The sequence below is a fragment of the Myotis yumanensis genome, unplaced genomic scaffold (assembly GCF_028538775.1).
Source record: "Myotis yumanensis isolate MYYU_CA2020_CCGP unplaced genomic scaffold, mMyoYum1.0.hap1 SCAF_3, whole genome shotgun sequence".
In the NCBI taxonomy this organism is placed as follows: Eukaryota; Metazoa; Chordata; class Mammalia; order Chiroptera; family Vespertilionidae; genus Myotis; species Myotis yumanensis.
In genome coordinates, this window is record NW_027223754.1 from 19482451 (window position 1) to 19506006 (window position 23556).

The 23556-nt window shown below is 42.4% G+C and overlaps 2 protein-coding genes and 1 non-coding gene across 5 annotated transcripts; 2 read left to right on the top strand and 1 right to left on the bottom strand.

Annotated features, from left to right (window-relative positions):
- On the top strand, positions 1–9269 carry MAK16 (MAK16 homolog). Of its 2 annotated transcripts, XM_070408376.1 has the most exons (10): positions 1–88; positions 2543–2592; positions 2683–2792; positions 2894–2958; positions 3375–3526; positions 4214–4268; positions 6832–6906; positions 7597–7710; positions 8576–8641; positions 8792–9269. In XM_070408376.1, the coding sequence occupies exons 1-10, from the start codon at positions 74–76 to the stop codon at positions 8984–8986; spliced, it is 897 nt and encodes a 298-aa protein (XP_070264477.1). In that variant the 5' UTR covers positions 1–73; the 3' UTR covers positions 8987–9269. The 2 variants fall into 2 exon arrangements, with proteins under 2 accessions (XP_070264477.1, XP_070264476.1); XM_070408375.1 differs by lacking the exon at positions 1–88 and having other exon boundaries at positions 2519–2592.
- Positions 9270–9520: 251 nt separating this feature from the next.
- On the bottom strand, positions 9521–19942 carry TTI2 (TELO2 interacting protein 2). 2 transcript variants are annotated; one of them, XM_070408372.1, is made up of 7 exons: positions 18903–19942; positions 16257–16443; positions 15636–15728; positions 13591–13778; positions 13371–13514; positions 11130–11292; positions 9521–9826 (listed from the first exon to the last, which is right to left on the bottom strand). In XM_070408372.1, exons 1-7 carry the CDS (start codon positions 19547–19549, stop codon positions 9722–9724), a joined length of 1527 nt encoding a protein of 508 aa, XP_070264473.1. In that variant the 5' UTR covers positions 19550–19942; the 3' UTR covers positions 9521–9721. The 2 variants fall into 2 exon arrangements, with proteins under 2 accessions (XP_070264473.1, XP_070264475.1); XM_070408374.1 differs by lacking the exon at positions 9521–9826 and adding an exon at positions 9849–10078.
- A 364-nt stretch (positions 19943–20306) lies between these two features.
- On the top strand, positions 20307–20410 carry LOC139007942 (small nucleolar RNA U13). The gene has a single exon (XR_011471066.1). It is a non-coding gene; the product is annotated as a small nucleolar RNA U13 (small nucleolar RNA).
- Positions 20411–23556: the final 3146 nt, after the last annotated feature.

The following is a 23556-nucleotide window of genomic DNA, read 5'->3' on the forward strand; positions in this document are numbered from 1 at the left end:
GAAGTGAGTCGCCGGAAGAAGCATGGTTGCTTCCGGGGATCTGGCCAGCTTCGCACGCTGAATTGCCGGCACCATGCAGTCCGATGATGTGAGTCTCCTGTGCTCTGCACCCGGGGTTTACGCAGGGTGTCTCGCAGGGTGTCTGGGTGTCTCGACTCAGAGGCGCATACTCAGCTCGCCCCTGTCTCGTGTGGCTTCGGAAGCGAGGCTTCCGGTTTCCGGGCGTGGGGCTCTCACGTGTCTGCCCTGGACCTCCAGCCTGTGGCCCCAGCGGGGTTAGGGGGCCAGAACACCCCCCTCAGTCCAAAGGGTCGGCGATTGCAGCCCCTGTGCCCAGCAGTGAAGGGCTGTGCGTCTGGGTCTGGGGGACTTGGGGCGCGGACGGGGGCTGAGGGGGGGGGCGATACGGCGAAGTCTCGGCATCCACTTTAAGGATCCTTTTCATGCTGTGCACTCTACTTTTCGTCTGCTTTTGCTGGGTGTGGGTTTTTCTTTACATGTGTCCCACTGTCTGCCCAAGTTACGGTTTTGGAAGCATCCTAGATTCATTCCTTGAGTCATGTGTAGGAGAAACATCTGCGTGCTTGCAGTGTGCCAGGATGGTGGTCATTCCTAGAGGTGTGGTTGTTAATAAGCCAGGCAGACGACCTGCTTCCCCGGAGCCCTCTGTCGGGGAGACGAGTGAACAAACCAGGACCATTGCGGGGCCTCACAGGGCTTTGAAAGACCAGAGGTGATGGCGTAGAGAGCAGTTGGGAGAGACCACGTTAGATAGGGAAGGTGTCCCTGAATAGAAGACCTTTGAGCTGAGATCTAGAGGATGAGAATGGGCCGCCACGGAGGGGCTGAGCTAAAAGCAGTCAATCCAGGCGGTAGGAGCGTCAAGTACAGAGATCCGGAGGTAAGAGAGAAGGAATATATTCAAGGACACCAAGAGCATGTGAAGTCTTGTAAGAAGTGTTCTTAGGGGTTTTCATGGGAAATGATATCTGGTTTACAATTGTGTAAAGTTCTCTAGTTGTGTGAAAGGTTTTTGAAGGAGAGAAAGAATGGAAGCAGGGAGACTAGAATATCAGGAAGGAAGCTTCAATTAAGGTAGTCATGGCGGATATGGAAAGAAATGGATAAATGTGAGGTTTAATAGAAAAGACTTGGCGATGGGTTAAATGAAAAAAGAGAGATCAAGGATATTTTGAGTGGTGGTTTTATTTCTGGAGAGGGGAAGGCTGGGAGAGGAGCACAGTATTCTTTTGAGAGAGGTGGAGTCGAGAGCTCCATGTGGACATGTTAATGTGTACGATACCTTTTAGACCACCAAGCCGAGATGTCAAGCAGCAGCTGGATGTATATCCGAGTCTGGTGCTCAGAAGAGAAAAATAAAAATTTAGGAATCACAATTTAGAGATATTTAAAGCCACCAACCTGATTGAGTCCTACTTCTCCAGTTTCATTTCCTCTAACCTGTTTCCTTCCATCCCCTGCCAAACACATCCTACAAAATTCCAGACAGGTTTGCTCCCTTCTTTTATGTTTGTGTTTTTCCCTTTAGCTACTTTAAAGCCTCTCCCAGTTCCTCAGGGCAGCTCGCTCAGAGGCTCTCATACAATCTTCACCTCTTTGGTACTTAGATTGCTGCTTTGTGTATGTGTCTTTCTCCCTAACTAGATAGATAACACCCTTTAAGGACTGGACCTTTCTTCATTCAACAAGTACTCCAGTGTCTCCTGTTTGTCAGGATTTGGGGGTGTCAGTGCCTTACATAAATTAAGTACACAGTAAATGCTGGATGAATAAAGAACACATTAGTCCAGGCCAGGTAGCTCAGTTGGATGCAGCGGTCGCCAACCTTTCGGACCTCACAGACCACCAGTGGTTCGCAGACCACCGGTTGGTGACTGTTGGGTTAGAGCATCATCCTGATATTCCAAGGTTGCCAGTTCAATCCAGGGTCAGAGCACATAAGAATAAGACAATGAGTGTATCAATAAGTGGAACAACAAATTGATGTTCTCTCCCTCTTTCTCTCTAAAAAAAATTAAAAATATAAAAAAGTATTAAAAAAAAAACACATTAGTGGAGGATAGCAATAGGATATTTTTCTTGCCCTCAATGAAAAATTGTATGTATTTCCAAAAGTCTAGTACTGTGCAGCCTTTTACACTGGATAGTGAACATTTTGAGTAGAAAAGGAAAGTTACAAAATATATAATATGACCTCATGTTGTTGAAAACATACATATAGGCATACTAGTTCTTGGAATGTATACACATACAGAAAAAGTTGAAAATATTTACAAAATAATAATGAAATATCTGGGTCATGGGTTATGGTTATTGCTAATTTGTATTTACTTTTTCTATAAGAACCTGTTATATGTGTAAAGAAAAGAAGTCAGACTATTTTACAAAGCATTTTTTCCTCATTCCTCAAAGAGTTCTTTCCTCAGTAGAGCAGGGCACTGCCCTAGGGCATTGTTTCTTGGATTACTATGTCACCTATTGGGTCAGAGCCGTTGAAATGGGTTTATACTTTGTCTTGCAGGTTATCTGGGATACACTAGGAAACAAGCAATTTTGTTCCTTCAAGATAAGGTGAGTCTAGATTTGCAGCTTGGACAAAGATTCCTTTAGTTGCCCTCTTGGTGACCCATCTTGTAACGCTTGCTGTTCCTCGCATTCTAGAACCAAGACACAGGGCTTTTGCAGAAATGAGTACAGCCTGACTGGCCTGTGTAACCGGTCGTCCTGTCCCCTGGCGAACAGTCAGTATGCCACTATCAAAGAAGAGAAAGGTAAGGCCCGGTTGCACCTTTCATGAGAACCACTCAGCAGCTTTTCAAAGGATGTTCTTTAGTCTCTAGATAATATTAAAGGTATTAACTTTATCCCGCAGGACAGTGCTTCCTGTACATGAAGGTGATAGAACGAGCAGCTTTTCCTAGGCGGCTCTGGGAACGGGTAAGACTTGGAACATAATTTTACAGTGACCATTGCTCAAGAGCAAAAATGCCACATTTTTCCCTCTTCTGTGATCATATCTAGATGAAACTTTGAAGCCATCCTTATTAGGTCCCATAGTGCTGTTAACAGTGAAGACCTAATCATTTATCCTTGCCCTTCAAGCTTCCTTTTTCTTTTCTTTTTTAAATATATTTTTATTGATTTCAGGAAGAGGAAGAGAGAGATAGAAACATCGATGATGAGAGACAATCGTTGATTTGGCTGCCTCCTGCACGCCCCCTATGGGGATCCAGCCACAACCCAAGCACATGCCCTGACTAGGAATCAAACCATGATCTCCTGGTTCATAGGTTGATGCTCAACCATTGAGCCACACCAGCTGGGCTCAAGCTTCCTTTTTATCTGTTTGATAGGTCCGGCTTCACAAAAACTATGAGAAAGCACTGGAGCAAATAGATGAAAATCTAATTTACTGGCCCCGTTTCATTCGACACAAGTGTAAGCAGAGATTCACCAAGATCACCCAGTACCTAATTCGAATTCGAAAACTTACGCTAAAGCGACAGTAAGTATTTAGACCATTTATTTATTTTTACATCTGTTTTTTCATGGATCATATTATGAAACAGTGTTGTGAAACCTCTAGTAATACTGTTATATTATAATCAAATTCAACTTGGGATAGCCTTTTGTGGTATGCTAAGAATAAACTTCACCTCAGGTTAAAGGCGTGCCCTTCGATTTTGCAGGAATTTAAAAACAGTATAGTACAACTTGACTATCCCCTCCCTGTCTGAAAACCAGCTTCAGAACATTCTGTTTATAACTCCCTGCAGGAACCTTAAAACGGGGGGGATTTTAAAATGACCTAAAAATGTGAATGAACAGGAATGTAAGAACTTTACTTTGAGTACAGTGCAAACTCATTTTTAAAAGAGACATGAAATCCAGACTTAATGGACTTGTGACCTGTGGAGAATACTAAAGCTGTCAGTCTTCTACAACAAAGTCCTTTTAGTTCACTGAAGCATTGTTGGCATAGTGAATGTCCTTAGAAGTCTCAGAACACCTCAAGAAAACAAAAACAGCCACATTAAAGTAGATACAAAAATGTTTGATTTTTTAAGTATATAATCTTGCTGTATTGATCTGAATCCTACAAAATGAATTCCAATCCTTTTCTTCTCATTTTTTAAAGGAACACATAGCACATGTAGTTGAGTTTTCTGATAACGTGTTTTATTTCCCGTAGGAGGAAACTTGTTCCTTTGAGTAAGAAGGTGGAGCGGAGAGAAAAAAGAAGAGAGGTAACGTATTGTTCTGATATTCATAGTGTCTGTGTTTTCATTGAGGGTAGGCTATGTAGGTAGAAAAAGATTCAGTCACCATTGTCTGTGAACTTCTCAAGCCCTGGATAACACTAATGGATAACAGTAAAAGTTGCATAAGATATCCGATATTCTATATTCTAAGATTATGACTTTCAGGGCAGGTTAAAATGTGGGCGCTTGGGGATGTATGTGATGGGGAAGACATAGAGAATCCCTTAGAGAGCCACAACTCCTTGCCTGAAATTCTGGAGGTCAGATGTTTCAGAATTCAGAATTTAGGTATGTCTGATCTTACATATTGCCCTCAGCATTCTAATCAAACGCACTAGTAGTTTTGCAGTGAAATATAAGAACGCTCATTCACATTAGATGGAATTTTTTAAATCGCTTTAATTAGACTCCTGTGACATCAGGTCATATTAGGCCACTAAATTGAGGTGTGTGTTTTTCATTATTATTTTGAAATTGTTAGTAAGGAACAGACTGGAATTATTTCTTAGAAGTAAACTGAGCAGCTTTGTTACCAAAGTAACGACTGGCGATGTTAATGGCCTGCTGTCCATGGAAAATCTAGTCGGGAAACTCCAGCTTTGTCACAGAGAGCAATCAGCCTCTCCACCTCGCTGATACTTTGGTTGAGCTGAATTTTCTTAGGCTTTTCAAGACCCAGGAATTAGCTTTTCCCGACAAGTCCAGCCATTCATTCTAGGTATTTGCTTTGCTTACTTCCTTTCTAGCAATAGACATTTACCTGATTATTTGTCAAGTTCTGTCAAGAAATAACTTTAATAATGTTGATGTTTTTGTTTCCATTAATCCATGGAGTTCTGTATCTCAAATCCATTTTATCATTGGTCTTTAAGCTTTTTTGATCACTTACCCCATCAATAAAATTTTTAGCATATGCTCCCGTTATATCATTTATAAGTGTTGTACATGCATACTTGCGCTCATAGGTATAAGTAATTGTTTGTGATGGCCTGGTTCTCAGCCGAGTATAAATTTGTCCTTATGGGCTCTCATAATTGATAGGTATGGCAGGGATGCCTAGAGAAGTGCATTGTGATTGTTTGCTCTTTATTTTCACTCTCCACCCCCAATAGTTAAACAGGTGTTCATGCAAGTCTTTCAGAAGAAATTAAATTTTTCCATTTATGCCAAATAATTTTGAAGCTCTCTGGAAAATGATTTTTTAATGGTTTGGGAAATTATGTCTCCAGATTTTTAAATTGTGGGACTGAAATTTTTGTAGGAGACATGTTTTCAGCAATATCACATAGATGTAATCCTTTTCTTTTTAAGGTGCTCTATCCACAATTTTTTTTTTCTTTAAACTCACTGGTAAAATATTCCCTTTCTCTTGAAAGAACAGATAAATGTATTTACTTTTTTTTTTTTTTAAATATATATTTTATTGATTATTTTACATAGAGGAAGGGAGAAGGATAAAGAGTTAGAAACATTGATGAGAGAGAAACATCGATCAGCCGCCTCCTGCACACCTCCTACTGGGGATGTGCCCGCAACCAAGGTACATGCCCTTGACCGGAATCGAACCTGGGACCTTCCAGTCCGCAGGCCGATGCTCTATCCACTGAGCCAAACCGGTTAGGGCAAATGTATTTACTTTTTAAAACTCCTGCTACGTTACATAATACGGACAGCCATTTGTCATTTTAAAAAAGGTTGGCAAATGTTCACTCTATCGGACATATAGCTATTTGTTTTATCTTGTTCACTGTATCTGACACAACTATTTGCTCTGTGGACAGATCAAGTCACCAATGTCAGTATGCATAAACAATATTTGTAACATTTAAGTTCTGAGTATTTTCTTCCTACATCTCACTGGATCACTCTTTGAGGTGTAAGCATCTACTTAGAGAATGATGTAGAACACCACAGTAGACTCAACTAACCCATGTGCCCCAGTCTTCTGCATTGTGATTTATCTGACACTGTTCTTCATGCTAACACAGCTTCAGTGTGTAACACTTTGAAATCCTCTATGATTTTCACTAATTAATGCACAATCTTAGGCTAGAAAGGCGGGTTGAGGTGAGATTTGTATGTTTTGGTTGTGAGTGGTACAGGTTGATGCCATGTATAATTTCCTGTGAGAGATCATTGAAGGAAGAGATTTTTTTTTCTTTTTTGTATCAAGGGGTCTACTATGGTGTTAGAAAACGTAAATGAATGAGGGTCTCTGTTCCCTTTTCTGTGAGTCTGCTTCAGGATTGCTTATTTTCTAAGACTCTTAAATGTATGTAGACCTACCTGCTTTGTTTATCTATCAAAGGCTTTTTAGAATTTAAAATGCTATTTATAAAAACTCTAGGAATTTTTTACATTGAAAGGTTACCAAGAAGGGTCGAGAGGTAAAGAAATACATCTGGTTGGAGAGGCAGAAGTCCCCATAATAGCAAGAGGGAGAAGTGGTTACATCTTCTTTCTTATAAAAACTTAATAGTTTCTTCTTCTTGTACAGGCTAGAAAATGAATACTAGTGAGGTAAATGGGTTTGCTCTTTTTCTTACAGGAAAAGGCACTAATAGCTGCCCAGCTGGATAATGCCATTGAAAAGGAATTGCTGGAGAGACTTAAACAAGAGACGGTGAGAAAGCTAGGAGCTTGGGGTACGGATTTTGTTTTAGGTGGTACTGTCATGCTAGGAAATGTGGGACTAGTGAGAAATGGGTCTTATTTTTAAAGGTGCTAGATGTTCACCATGATTTTATTCCTGGAACAAATAACATATGGGTCCTGGCTTCTTCATTTAAGTTCGTTGATGCCAGCACATAAGATGCTTTGGTTGTTCTTGATACTCCATTCGGTACGAGACCTCTCTCTTGCTTTTGCCATTATTCCCAACTCCTGTTCCCAAACGCAGCAATTCCAGATCTTTGTGCAAAAACCATCGTTCTGACCCTCCTGTCTATTCTCCTCTTTTAAAGATTTAATGTCATTTATAGAGACAGTATGAATAAAAAAATTTTCTTTATTCCCCTTTATCAGCAAAATTTTACATCTGTCCTACTCCTTGGGTTTTACAGACTACTAAGTTTTAAGTGATTTTTTCTTCCATCCTTCATAGAAGTTACCAGTTTGGTATTAACCACTGACTATTTAAATGTTAAAATGGGCTTTTTAAAGACACTGCCAGCTCTAGACTTGAAAACAAGATAGAAATATTACACATCAAATTAAATATTCTCATTTCACTGAGGAAAAAGTACGCTTGTTGGACAGTGGACTTTAAATGTGAGATTCAAATATAGTTAAAGCCAATCTGTGTGTTCTTCAGTATGGCGACATCTACAACTTCCCCATCCATGCCTTCGACAAGGCCCTGGAACAGCAGGAGGCAGGGAGTGACTCTTCAGATGCTGAGGAACAAGATGATGAAGATGATGAGGAAGTAAGCCTTGTTTGTATTTTTGTTTTGTCCAGCAGTAATCTATAGGACTAGATCTATTTTGAGAGACAGCTGTCATTTTCAGTCTCTTAACCAAAAGTAATGAAATGATCTTAGTTTTCTATCGTGAGGTTAATTCTGGTTCAGCAGTGGCTTCTGTGTTCTCCAGGTTCAGCTAACCAAATATGCATTGACAATTTTAATCTTACTGATGGGCTTCCTAATATTTTTCCTGTGAAGGACAAAGGAAGAACCTTCATCATCTGCAAGAATACACCATTAAGGAACCTACTGAAAGTTAAAAGGATTTAATCTTACTATTAACATACTATTTTTAGAAGGGCAGATTTAGCAAGTAGATGGTTAGCCACACAGTATACTCTCTCACATTAGGTACAGAAGCATACTTTTCCTATTACTAAACTAGTTTTTGATTATTTGAAATTAATAATTTTAGTTGAATGTTTGTAAATCTTAAATACTGATTTCAGAAGTATTAAACTTGGAAATAGGTAGACTTGAGTTGCCTAGCAAGTAAATACTGATTCTGGTTGTTATTTATGCATTTACTTATCAAAGACTATAAAACAGCGGTTCTCAACCTGTGGGTCACGACCCCTTTGGGGATCAAATGACCCTTTCACAGGGGTCACCTGAGACCATCCTGCATATCAGATATTTACATTACAATTCATAACAGTAGCAGCATTACAGTTATGAAGTAGCAACGAAAATAATTTTATGGCTGGGTCACAACATGAGGAGCTGTATTTAAAGGGCCAGAAGGTTGAGTACCACTGCATAAAACTAGTTGTCTAAGTTGAATTTTCATTATGTATTTTGACCTAACAGTTATGTTTTATTTTAGGATGTGGGGAAAAGAGAGTTTGTGGAAGCTGATGAGGTGGATGAGAGTGACATAAGTGACTTTGAGGTGAGATTTATGGGTGACAGGAAGAAGGGTTTCCAAACACACAGAGGCAGATAAATCCTCTAGTTTGTTCAAAATTGAGAGGACAATGGAGTTTGGGGAGTGAGTCTACTAGCGTCTTCCCTGCTCTTACTTCTTTCCTCCCCATGCTAGGATATGGACAAACTGGATGCCAGCAGTGATGAAGACGAGGATGAGAAATCCTCCAGTGAGGAAGAAGAAAAGGCCCTTGACGCCAAACACAAAGGCAAAACACCCTTGAAAGGAACTTTGCGGAGAAAACGAGCCTATGTGGAGATTGAGTATGAGCAGGAGACGGAGCCTGTGGCCAAGGCCAAAACCACGTGAATTACGTTCAGACATTTGTAACAGGACTGAACATTTTGAACTTTATCCTATCGTCATCACATACATACCTCCAGTTTTCACTCTTTGTTTTGTATGTAACACAATATTTGTGTTTTTTATATTTATGCCACTTCTGTAGAGCAAGAAATCTGGGGGAGAGTGGAGGAAATCCTTAAAGTTGTAAACAGAGTGTTTTTATAGCTTTGGAATGTGTTGAGGTGATAGCTTGACAGATGAGTTTATGATTGTAAATATCTTATCTAATAAAGAGGCAATATGCAAATTGACCATCACACCCTTTACAACATGGCAGTGCCCAGAGCAGGGGCAGGGCCAGCTGCTCCCCCAGCTGCCCAGGGCCAGCCGAGGCCTGCGCTGCCTGTTGGAGCAGCAGAGGTGTGATGGGGTGTTGATACCAGCCCCCTGAGGGCTCCCGGACTGTGAGAGGGGCAGGCCGGGCTGAGGGACACCCCCCACACCTCCAGTGCATGAATTTTCATGCACCAGGCCTCTAGTTTATAAATGATAGCCACCTTAAGTGCCCCCCCAAAACTTTATTCAGAAATGTCCAGACTTCAGTTTTTCTTGTTCTTTGCCTACTTCTATTAGAAGTAAAAGACAAGAAGGAAAAAGATCTAAATTATATTGTCCAGTACAAAAATACCTTTTTCTTTAAATAATTCCATTTATACAAAAAGAAAATCCTCTTCTCTTTAGGAAAGTACTGCAAAGTTTTTAAGTTCCACTGTAGGGAGCGCCTTCAGAAACCAGCTGCACCTTTCTGACACACTCCACCACCTTGCTGTCTTCGCAGCTTTGGGGAATTTTAGCCAGGAGACCCTGAAACATGAAACCAAACAAGTTTTGATTTTTTTTTTTTTTTTTTTTTTTTTTTTGGTAATTTTTTTTCCTTTTACCTTGGTTCTTCTTTCTTGGTTTCATACTCAAAGAAGGAAAGAATAGATGACACTAGGGGACAGTTCACAGAACAAGTGTAACTAAGAATTGTTGGCATGCTTGGAAATGGCTCATGAAGCAGCAGCTTAATACCAGCTGAGATGAATTAGATGGGATCTAGGACTTGAAAACTGCCTGAAATTAAAGAGCAAAGATGAAGTTTAATCTGAATAAATTAATAAAACAAGAAACTATGCTATCTCTAAGTATTTTTAGGATAGAATTTCTTTTCATGCTGCCTTACACCTTTTCAAATGAAGACTTCTAATGGGGTAAGAAATGAGGCAATAGTTTATTAAATATATATGAACACACACATACCTATTATATGCTACCAGTGATTTAGTGCAAGGAATCATGCACATTGAAAGGAAATTAATTAGAAGGTGGCTGGTGGGGCGGGACTGGGCAAGACAGGCCGGACACACCCTGGAGCCAACCTGCGGTCCCTCCATGATCGGCCGCACCTGGGGTGGCACTGTGGCTCGAAGGGCGTCTGTGGAATGAGTGGGGTCCCCTCAACAGGTGGGGTCCCTCGGCCTGGCCTGCAGGGATCGGGCTGAAACTGGCTCTCCTACATCCCCTGAGGGGTCCCAGAGTGCAAGCGGGCACTCTGCAAAGTTGCTGTACAGGGTTTGGAACACAAACACAAGTGCTCAGTTAACCAGATATTAGGCCAGGAATCGAACTGGTGACCTCTTGGTTCCTGGGTCGTTGCTCATCTGCTGAGCCACACGTGGCTGGGCATGTTTTTTTTTTAACTGGAACAGAATTTACAAACACTTGATCATGATCCTTTTGCCCATTTTCTATCCTAGGCCCAGAGATATTTTCTTTTTTTCGGGGGGGAGGGGGTGCGCGAGGGGAATATGTTCATTAATGCTGGGGACAATGAAACCAAGGAAGAAATTAGGATAGAAGAAACACGGCTTAGGCGGTGCTCTGCTTTGGCTCTCGAGAAATGTTACAGGAAAGAAGACCCCAGAGATATTTTCTAATCCTTCTGCCTTTTGAGCTGAACAGTTCTGAATACCTTTGCTCAAAGTCTATAGAAGGTTAGAGGGCTCCAGAAATGGAGCCCTGAACCCTCTACATTCACTTACAGACTTGGTCAGACACATGAATAGCAAACAGGACTTAAGGATAATGAGGCCTAACTGAAACCACGTGGCACACTGTCCCTCACCTTCACTTGTCCTTGAGAGCAGCGATCCAGGAGAAGCAGGCAGTCTGTGGCCTCCTCTAATAAAGCACCCTTAACAGGCTCCGGTGTAAGGCTTGAATCCCTTGCTACATCACATATCAGTTTCAAGAGAGCCTTCAGTAAGACCACAAGTCTACAGGAAACTCTGGAATCAAGAAGAAAAACTGTTCATACTCTAAATCAGGATGTTAAACTGGAGACTTCACAAATGAAGGAACGAAAGTCAAATGACAAAGAGCTGGAAGCAGAACCAGAAACCAGACTCGATTTCCTCAGGCCCCACTGTTTTCTAAGCACTGCTCATACACACACCCTGGCCTGTTCCCCTTTGGAAGCCTGCCTCCACTCTAAGGAAACAGCCGCTCCTGAAAAGGGAACTGTGATTTCCCCTCACCAGGGTCCCACACTTTCGGCCAGAGAACAGGAAGTAGCCCATTATCCTTTAACGTCTATGCAGTCTCAGGCTAGAAAGTTAAAAAGAGGACATAAGCGTGGCTTCAGGGACTTAAGTGTCAATCTGAATTTTCTATCAATCAGTGAAACCCGTCCTATTCACTTATGCTTATTAGCCTTTCTAAGAAAATTGTGATGGTTGCACAAAATTGGAAATGTACCTAATGAACTGTACATTTTAAAATAGTAAATGTTTGTGTGTATGTTTTTTACCACAATAAAAACTAAAAAGCTTTCATGGCAGCTGGAAAGTAATTTTAACATAGTGTGAAAATATGCATAATAAACGATTACGGGCAGAAATATGATGGAAAAGTTTGCATCCCCTGCCTTAATCTAAAAAATGAAATGTTTTCCTATAATCTGTGTATGGCTTAGCCTTCTACCTGTCATTATTCAATATGTAATCTGCTGTTTCCCAAGCCCCACCCCTCCACAATACATCACATTCACTTTCTAACCCTTACGTTTGCTTGCCAATCTCTCTACTTTGAGTCTTGGTCTCTGCTCTTTAAAGGCCTGACAGTATTAGTATGATTCAGTTTCATTTGTCCATCTATTACATTCTTCAAATATTTGTGCACCTAATACCAGGTATTGAGTAAACTCTGGTACGCTCAGTATACCAAAGTGGTCTTCATCCTCCTGGAGCCTATAATTCCGTAGGGAGAAAGAGTAAACAAATGCAACCTGGTTACAAATGTGACTTAGGGAAACACTTGGGTACATTATAAAGAAATGAGATAAAGGCTAGGGGAAGGTCAAGGGGAGAAAAAAAAAAGGAGACATATATAATACTCTTTGTAATACTTTAAACAATAAAACAATTAAAAAATGAGATAATACGGTTCAGAATAGATCTGTATGTAGTTAAGGCACTGGACTCTAGATGAATTAAACTTTGCTATTTCATGCAAGAAAGCCTTTTGTTGCCCTGGCTCAGCTGGAGTGTTGTCTCATACACCAAAAAGTTGTGAGTTTGATTTTCGGTCAGGGCACACACCTAGATTTTGGATTCAATCCCCAGTCTGGGCCCATACAGGAGAATTAAAAAAAAAAAAAAAAAAAGCCTTCTGTTGACTTAACATGTTTGGATACCAGTTTACTGTTCCCGATACCTACTTCAAGCCAGAGTTGCAATGCTTTCTAAGCAATCAGATTCTAACCTGGTATTCTGATCACTGTTCAGTATTGTGCTATGAAGTGCTCTGGTCCCAACTGGATATCAAAAACATTAATATGAACAAAGCTAGGCCTGTCTTTACTGAAGCACTTCTACATGGCCTTTTAAATTTAATGTGCCTATTAATCTAGAGAGATGTACACCTGAAGCAACAATGGGTACAGTTTATCTTTTAAATGACATTTTCCTGCCCTAACCGGTTTGGCTCAGTGGATAGAGCGTCGGCCTGCAGACTTAAGGGTCCCAGGTTCGATTCCGGTCAAGGGCATGTACCTTGGTTGCGGGCACATCCCCAGTGGGAGATGTGCAGGAGGCAGCTGATCAATATTTCTCTCTCATCGATGTTTCTAACTCTCTATCCCTCTCCCTTCCTCTCTGTAAAAAATCAATAAAATATATATAAAAATAAATAAATAAAAATAAATAAATAAATAAATAAATAAATGACATTTTCCTCAGTTCAATAGGTATGGGAGGTATACGTGGCATATCCTTAACACTCTGCACTGCATGGACATCTGGTCAAGTTCTGAAGAGGAAATCTGAGGTTTGCCCCTCTCACCACACATGTCTGCTGGCCGTTATACCTGGGCCAAGTATACTGCATGAGAAGTTTTAGGGTTTCCAATATCTTCAATCTCGCCTCCTCCTCTGGCCCATCATAAACCTCCAGATAACCAAGGATGACTCGCTCTAGCCTCTTCAAGTGCCGGACGGTCAGGATCCCCAGTCTACAAACAAAAGAAAAAATGTGACAGCAAAGGAATGCAGTCTGGAGTATGGCCAACCAGCAGCCCGAGCACTCACCTCTTCACAAAAGCTGGCAGATTCCTCGCGTAGGTCCTGCGTAAGAGAATGCGGTGCTCTGGCTCCATGTGGGTCAGGATCAGCTGCAGGACCTCATCACAGTGTGTGGTGGGTCGAGCTGCACCTCCCTTCCAGTGCAGGCCCTTCTCTAGGACTGGAAACAGATCCAGCAGACACAGCAACACAGCCTAGCAGAGAGTAATGGACAGGAGCTGTAGCCATCCATTCGCATTCACAACCCTCTCTGAGGTTTCTAACAACGTTAATAATCTATTCATGTAATGTCATAAAATTCTAAAACATACTAGTTATAATACATTAAGTGTATATTACTTTATATTTTTTAATCTCTCTTTTTTTTTTTTTTTTACATTATCTCTATCTGACAGTCCCAAATAAGTTAATACTTTCTCCTCAGGACTGTTCTTTGCTCAGCTATAAAATGGGAAGGCAGAGCTGGGACCTTAACCCAAATTTTAGGAGTCTGAGTCTATTGTCACTGTATTACTAAGTCCAAGTGATACTTACATGTACTTAAAACAAAACTGCTTCTAAATAGAATCTAAGATGGTCCTCATTTGTGTCCAATTGGACCACTGTATCTGAGGTTTCAGTGTTTAGGCAATCCCTTCTAGCTCTCCTGGCTCTTTGGTTTTCTTGTAGTTTTTTGGTAGTGATTTTTTCCTCTCAAACACCATCTCAAGAGTCCTAACCTTTCTAGTTGTAAAGTACCTGGATTTTCAATGCCTAGAACAGTGATGGCAAACCTTTTGAGCTCGGCGTGTCAGCATTTTGAAAAACCCTAACTTAACTCTGATGCCGTGTCACATATAGAAATTTTTTGATATTTGCAACCATAGTAAAACAAAGACTTATATTTTTGATATTTATTTTATATATTTAAATGCCATTTAACAAAGAAAAATCAACCAAAAAAATGAGTTCGCGTGTCACCTCTGACACGCGTGTCATAGGTTCGCCATCACTGGCCTAGAATAATATTTAAAAAAGAAAGGTGGCAAAGTGAGGGGTTAAGTGTGGGTAGGCATAAAATAAGAAACATGGTGCCAGCCTGTGTGGCTCAGCATTTGAATGTCGACCCAAGAACCAAGAGGTCATCAGTTCAATTCCCAGTCAGGGTACATGCCCGGGTTGCAGGCTCAATCCCCAGTAGGGGGCATGCAGGAGGCAGTTGATCGATGATGTTTCCTCTCATTGATGCTTCTATCTCTCTATCCCTCTCCCTTCCTCTCTCTCTAAAGATCAATAAAAACAAATTAAAAAAAAAGAAATATGGTTATTTCTACCTCTAATTTTATGTAACTTGTTTATAACTTGTTCCTTCTGTTGTGAGAATATTCTCTTCCTCCTCCCCATCAAAACTCCAATTTATCCTTCATAAGCAAATACTACCTCCTCTGGAATCCTCCTAAAACCACCACCAAACCTGGTTAGCTGCTTATTGCTGGACACCCACTGCACTTTATACAAACCTCTTTTAATAGATTTATCACTTTATACTGTAGACATATGTATAAACATTTATATTCACATAAAAATCTCCCAAAGGGTCTCTGGCTCTAAGAAATCCTGTCTGATTCATTCACTCTTGGAACCTACAATGGTTACTGGCACACAGTAGGTATTCAATTTCTATTGGAGGAAAGAATAAATGACACTAACACATCCAACATACAAGGGATTTCAAATGTGTGTGTGTTTATAATAAGTCAGCCACAAAAGACACTTAAATTAATAAAAATAGAACTTTTCAGACATAAAGTTGCCCCCAAGTGATATGTAATTGACCCAGATAAAGAAAAAACACTGGCTTTTCTGTGGGTACGCAAGAATGTGGATGGTGGCTTGGTATGGAGATATTTTCACCAGTCACTGCTACCTTCATATTCTCAACTTGGCAATGGCTTTTAGTTATCATCCTCACTCTCCAAGAAAATGTCTCTCAACTATTCTTATTCACATAAAGCCACCTTCCACTCAAATTTGAGAACGTAGACTCAGTTACCAACAAATCTTACAATTACCTGAATGAGGTGGTGCTCTGGTGTGTACAGATGGTTGAAAAGGGCATGGTATAGGACCTGGGCCCTGTTATACTGGAGCAAATCAGCAGCTGGCTGCAATCAGACAAATCACCCAATTAAAAGAAAAGTTAGCCAAGGCAGGCAAATGTTGATAATTTAAAAAATTGAATTATGGGTATATGGGATCCATTATACCACTCTCTCTATTTCTGTGTGTATTTTAAAAGCTCTATGACACACAGTTAAGAAAGAAATATACAAACTTCCTCGAGTAATAGCTTGCACATCTGAATATAACCCCTGCCAGTTTGATTTTTTTGATCCTTGAAAGTCAACTGTTAATTACTCAAATCTTTCAGTTTGAAAGTGGCCTATATGCACAATAATAGCCCATGTTTCTTATATATATTACCTATGAGATATAACCTCTACTAGGTTGGCAGATGGAATGAATATAAAGAGAAAAAAACATAAATAAGCTAATTTAGTCACATAACTGCAATAATAGAAAGTTAGTTAATAAAAGATACAAACATACTAGTAGGCAAAATAAACTAGTGACATCATGGATGGGGAACAGCCATATGACTCAGTCTGTCCATCAGAGCAGAGGTTGCTTACCACATTAAGCACAATGTGATGGAGGCAATGGACACCCAGGACTTTGTTCTCAATTTGATAGTCATCTGAGATGAGCAAGGATGGGGGAAGTATCCTTTCTAGGTGTTGGTTCAGCCAGGGTCTAGTGACCTGTTGCAGAGTCCAGGAGAAAACATGTTTGGTGGCAGGGTTATTCTTCCAGGATTCCCTAAGTGGGAGTGTGAAGCCAAATTAAGTACAGTGACATGGTGTTAACTAGCAAAGAAAATTAAGCTAAACAGAGTATGCCCTTGTCATTGAAAAAAATACATCCCACATAAGGTAACTCCTGATGTTAATAACATATATTTTAAGACTTAAATCAAAATAACTTACAGAACTTACACTACATACATTTAACATTTACCCAGAGCTCTGAGTCTAAAGCTTATCCAATGAGAAGAAGCCATTCATAAGCACAGCAATGCAAAGGATCTGTGGCAATGGTGGAAGTGGCTACAGTGAGGATATGTTGAGAAGGGAGAGATAACTAATGAAAATGTCTTCAGATTCTTTTATTTTTTAAATATATTTTATTGATTTTTTTTTACAGAGAGGAAGGGAGAGGGATAGAGAGTTAGAAATATCGATGGAAGAGAAACATCAATCAGCTGCCTCCTGCACACCTCCTACTGGGGATGTGCCCGCAACCCAGTACATGCCCCTGACCGGAATCGAACCTGGGACCTTTCAGTCCGCAGGCCTACGCTCTATCCACTGAGCCAAACCGGTCAGGCCTGTCTTCAGATTCTTGTTGCTGCTGTTGTTACTATTATTATTATAAGGGAATCAAAATTTGAACAGCAGTTTGTAAATCTGAACAGCAAGTAATGAGTTTACACACATTACTCAACTAATCTTCAAAATAACTGTAACAGGCAATATTACCTTTATGTTACAAATAATGAAACTGAGGATCGAAGAGATTATTTGACCTGGTCTTACTCAGAAGCAATAAAGGGAAGCACCACCAGCCTCAAAACTAAGCCTTTTACAGTGGATAGAGCGTCGGCCTGCGGACTGAAAGGTCCCAGGTTCGATTCCGGTCAAGGGCATGTACGTGGGTTGCGGGCACATCCCCAGTAGGAGATGTGCAGGAGGCAGCTGATCGATGTTTCTCTCTCATCGATGTTTCTAACTCTCTATCCCTCTCCCTTCCTCTCTGTAAAAAATCAATAAAAAATATATTTAAAAAAACAAAAACTAAGCCTTTTAATTCCAAGTTCCTAGTACAATGACAGCTATGCACACAGTTTCTATTACTGCAGTGCTACGATACCCTTGCAGCACATTAGGTCCAAACATCCATGAGCATCTTTGGTCCATGCCAAACAGCCCGACATTTGGTCCTGTCAACAATGTCCACACTTAGCAAATGTCGCTGGGCCCAAAGAACCCACAACGTTTATTTATACTCCTGGTTTGCAGGATTCATACATAAAATACTATCACATTTTATTGGTCCCATAATTGTGCTGTGCCTGTATTGCCAATAATAACCCTTCTCCACTGGACAGCCTTGCTGGTCCTAACACATGGGGTTAGGGAGATGAGCTAGCATGGACCAAATGTCTTGTGGATGTTTTGGAAAAGACCTCATTTCAAGAACCTTTTGGCTAAATCAACTGTCTCCATGGTCATCTTGGACAGGAACAAATGTCCACTCAGCACAAACACTAACACACAAAGTAGCAAGTGGAAACTCACAACATAATACTTTATCTAGCCCTAACCAGTTTGGCTCAATGGACAGAGCATCAGCCGTGGACTGCAGGATCACAGGTTCAATGCCGGTCAAGGGCATGTACCTTGGTTGCAGGCTTGATCCCCAGTTGGGGGCGTGCAGGAGGCAGCTGATGGAGGTTTCTCTCTCATTATTTATAATTCTCTATCCCTCTCCCTTCCTCTCTATAAAGTGTTTAAAAAAACAAGTGTTAAAAAAAAAGAGAAAGACAGAATAAAGATTTTTTAAAAAAAAAATACTTTATCTAATAGCAATCTAAAGCTTATATTTTTCATCCCAAACACTGCTTCCATATCTAATAACTATCCCTCCCTATCTACTAGCGATGACTTTCAAGATCCCTAAGTTCAAACTACCAAGTTTAAATCCTCTCCAAGCTCCCACCTCCATCTTATTTCAGAGAGTTCAATCTAAATAAATGAGAACTTCCCATTTCCAGGGTAGTCGTCAGGAGGACCGACAAGAACACCAGAAAGTGGAGTCTGAAGACTTGTATGCTAATGTCAAATTTACCACTCGCTGCCTATGTCATTTATATATTTTATTGATTTTTTACAGAGAGGAAGGGAGAGGGACAGAGAGTTAGAAACATCGATGAGAGAGAAACATCGATCAGCTGCCTCCTGCACACCCCCTACTGGGGATGTGCCCGCAACCAAGGTACATGCCCTTGACCGGAATCGAACCCAAGACCCCCTCAGTCCACAGGCCGACGCTCTATCCATTGAGCCAAACCGGCCGGGGCAACTTATGTCATTTATAGAGACCCAACGTTTCTGGGCCTTAACCGCCTTTGCGCTCTCACATTCTCAAACAGCCTGCAGTACCCCCCCCCCCACTACCCCCCCCCCCCCATGGCCCTTTCTGCAGGGGTAGGTACTTACTTATTCAAATCGGGCTGGAGGAGCCCCATTATCTCAGCAAACCTCCCTTTCTCGCCTTCGTGTTCCCCGCGGAGGAATCCTGCCACAGAACCACACTCAGTAACGCGCAGCAGTGAGGTGAGCACCTCTCTAGCAACGTCCCGAGACCCCGGCCTGGTCCACGGCTGCTGCAGACTGTGTGTGACGGCGAACACATACATGGGTCCGGCCAGGTCGCGCAGGCCTCTCTTCCCTGCGAGGCAACCCGGGGACTCCTTGGCCGACTCCACTCTCCTCAGGAGCTTGGTGAACAGCAGCCCAACCGCCGCCGCCTTCTCGGCCACCGCAGAGCACCCATCCCCTCCGCCTTCCTCCTCCTTGCGGGGCGCTGCGTGCTTCTCCAGGGCGGCTGTCACCTCCCCCAGCGTCCCGGGCGCTCCGCCGAGCGGCGTGTCACTCCCCGCAAATAACCGATCGCACTCTGTGGCTTCCAGGAGAGCGCCGAGGTCCTGGAGAGCTGCATTCCTGGCTCGGCCCCGTCGGGACTCCGGGCCGGTCAGACGGTGCAGGATCTGGGACAGGGCCTGTCCGAGGTCAGAAGCAGGGCCCTCTCCAGGCGGGGAAGAGCCCTCCCGCGGTGGAGACCGCGGAGAGCCCTCCCGCTCCATTCCCGACCGCGGCGAGCGAGGGGCCGGGTTCCCCGGGGGACGAAGATGGAGGCGAGAGGGGGGTCCGCTCAGGAGGCACCGGAAGCTGGACTTCTCCCAAAGAACAGAACTAAAACCAAATTAAACGACGAGACATCATTCTAGAAGGGAGGGCGAGTCTAACCAGCCTAAGAGTCAAGTGTGCGTAAAGGAACCGACGCAGGGAAGGGAGAGCGACCTCTCCGGGGCCAGTAACAGAATCTCCGACTCCCAGCAGTGAAGTGGGGGGATTACTCTCGCCTTCCTGAAGACTCAAAAACAAGCAGACAAAAACAAACTCTAAAGCTAGATACGAAAACGGATGCCGCTACCTGCAGCCCTTGCACACCTGCAGCCCGCCCTGCACCTCTTGAACCTATCCGGACGCGAACTTACCTAGAGTCGTTGCCGTAAAGCACAAGGCTAGCTTCCGCCAATGCTACGTCAATGCTCCGTTATTTCACGACATATTGTCGTAAAGCAATACAGAGTCGGGTTTTATAAAGGGCGGGGCTAATGCGAGAAATTTGCATAGAGAATGATCCCCCTCGCTAATTTTGTTTCTGTTTTCACTTATTAAAGTAGAAACAAAAGAATAAAATCACAGGGTATCGGTGATATTTTAAAAATATACATGATCTTGTGTGTCTACACTGAGTACATGCGGACTATGTATGTCACCCTTTCTGTAAACTCAGTGGGCTGTATCCGAGGTTCCTTAACCAAAACCCTATAACCGATCCTTTCGGAGTTCATAAGCGTGATGATTGGGTGTTCACGCTGCTGTGTGAGATGTGCCGCCCACGAACCTTGTTACGCTTCTGGTACATGACCCGTCTGACGTGAACTTGAAGGATCATTGTAAGCCAGAGTTGTCTCAACAGCACCAAATGTTGCTTACGCTGTTCTTTAGAATGAGCTGTGGCGTTCGGGTTGCAGTTATGAGCGGGGGCTGTAGGCACGCGGTCTGGTCCGGTTGGGGGCACGCTCGCCGCGGGTGGGTGCAGGTGCTGCCGGCTGCGGCGCGCGGGGCTTGGGCCGGGGCTGGGCGGCAGGCAGCGGCTGCTGCCAGATGGCGGGATGGCGAGCGAGGAGCTGCGCCCTGCATGCAGCTAGTCTCAATCCGGTTTTGAATGAGGAAGGGAGCCACAACCCTTTCGTCCCAGGCGGTCTCACAGGGCGTCTGCCGTGCTTCTTTCCCCTGCGGTGGGTTCTCTGAGAGTAGAAGGCCGGTCCCCGTACCTCAACAACTTTGGAAGTTCGTACGTGGCTTCATATATTTTTATAGGAGGAGCCCGGAATAGCAAACTTCATTGGTGCCAAGGCCTGGGCACGAGCGCAGAGAGATGGGCGTCGGACACCGGGAGGGTCGGAGAGCCGGCTCGTGGGGGTGGGGGTGAGGGTGGAGGTGGGGGGTAGGGGTGGGGGTGGGGGTGAGGGTGGGGGTGGGGGGGCGGCAGCTGCCTCGCAGACGGTGGGCCGGCTCAGCCTCGGCGGTGCACCCAGCAGGTCGCCTTCTGGCTTTGGGATTCCTCCAGCCTCCGAGCCCCCAAAAGTGCATAGAAAGCCCCCAAAGCATTTTCCTGTGGGGATCGGGGCGGGGGGGGGGGGGGAGGAAGGGCGGGAGGGAGATGTCACGAGTAGGCTCTTCTCCCCCAGCGAGTGGTGAGGCTGCGGAGAGATTTCAGCATCCTTGGAGAGGGGACTGCTTGCAAGTATCCAATGTTTCCTTCTTTGCTCCCTCCCTCCCTCGCCGTGTGACCTTGGGCAAAAGCTCCCTAATCTCTCTGTGCCTTAATTTCCTTACCTGTAAAATTCGGGTAAATAATAGTCACTGCTTCTCTCTTTATTTTATATTTTTGGCATTGATTTTTTAGCATTGTTGCTTTATTGTTGAAAGTATTACAGATGTCCCCTTCTTTTATTTTTTAAAATTTTTATTTAGCCCCTACTTAAGCTTGTTATGAGAAATAAAGGAGTTAAATAAATATGCAGACTGCTTAGAGCTCTCTGCTCAGTGTTAAGATATACTGTACAGATGTTAGCGCTTGTAGTTAAACCACAGCTTCTGTATTAAGTTACATCTCTTTTCGGGAGAATCGTGGTTAGGGCCCTTCTCTGCCTCTTTCATTTGGTCTTGCCTTTTCTGACCAAATGGTGGCACTCGTGATGTTCTAAGCCATTTCAAACAGAGATAAAAATCATTTCCTCCCAAGGGGGTTCTCCCATACTAAGGACCAGCAAGATGCCAACCCACAGACAGTTACTGCATCGGTCCTGTGTGGGAGCCTGTCTTCCCTGTTGCAGGGGTCCCTGGTGCTAAGTAGATCCAAGATCTCACTCCCTTATGAGGAAAGTACTTGTATTGCAGAGGTCTCCCCCTACACACGCAGTTTTCTGAGGCCAGACACCCTGCACTTACCCTCAGCGCCTGGCACAGTTTAAGTCATGCAATTGTGACCCCCACATGGCCATCCACAGAGGACGGGTTGAATAGACCACCGTACACCCACACAATGCAGCTCTGTGCAGCTGGACAAAGGAATGAAGACCATCTCTGTGGAAGGCCGTGGAACTCCACTACAAATTAAGTGAAAAAGCAAGGCTGAGACCATGTACCAGTATATGTTGCCTTTCTTCTTAGAAAGATGTGTGCATTTGCTTACATTTTAAAGAAGCGAGGAAAGTATAAATTACAAACTCGTAAAGATGGTCACACATAAGAGAACAGGGTGAAAGGAATGGGAATGGAAGCTAGACTTTATATACTGTGTTTTATAGTTTGACTTTGGAATCGTGTGCATGTTTTACATAATTTTTAAAAAGAAAAAAAGCCATTAATCAAAGTACAGAGTGGAGCAAAAGTAAGTTTACAGTTGTTTATATGGAAAATAATACAATAATAAATAAAAATATAAGAACAAAATCTGTGTTTTTCAGACTCATAACTGTAAACTTACCTTTTTCCACCCTGTATTCATGGGGTTACTCCTATAACTGCACAGAACAATAAGAAGCTGACTTTAAAACTCATTATTTTCACTATATATCCTTATGGTAACATATCCTAAGGACAAAAAAGAATAGCAAACAGACCAAACTGCATGTAGGTATAATATTTGTTAGTAATAATGCTAGTATTGTTATTTAGATGCTATTTTATACATTATGTACATTTTACATACATGTATATAAAATAGCAAATAAATATCAATATTGTTGGAAACCAAGGTCTTCAGTCAGAGATAAAAGAGACACAAATATCAAATCAGTATAGGTAGGTATAAGTTCTGTAATCAAAATTTTGAATTGGCAATTATAGTATGAATTTATGATTAAATTTTATCTTTCTACAAAATACATATATCCTAGTTGTGTTCACTGAAAAAGCCAAGAAGCAATGACAATCTAATGATTGTGAGCAACCCTCGTCTTTAAATTCATAATCTAAATGCCATTGTCCACTAAGAGGAACCAGGACTTCTTTAGGCAACTATTGATTTCAGGACTGGGGCAGGCATTTTATTATGCCAGAAAGCCAGGTAGCTATCAAATACCACTGAGGTTATGTCAAAAGACCCCAAGATGATGGGACACTATTTGGCCAAACGTGGAACAATTTGGATTTTAAAAAGAATAATGACTATTGGATAGATATATATATCAACTATAGCCTGGCCGGCATGGCTCAGTGGTTGAGCATCAACCTATGAACCAGGAGGTCACAGTTCGATTCCTGGTCAGGGTACGGGGTGTGCAGGAGGCAGCCGATCAATAATTCTCTCTCATCATTGATGTTTCTATCTCTCTCTCCCTCTTCCTTCTTCTCTGAAATCAATAAAAAATATATTTTTTAAAAAGAAATATATCAACTATAGGCAAAATCCATGAGTTCATAGTAATACTCAAAAAGAAAAAAAAATCCCTCATCATTCACCTTTGGATCAGCTAAGTACCAACTCTTTATTTTAAAAATTGGTAAATTGGGG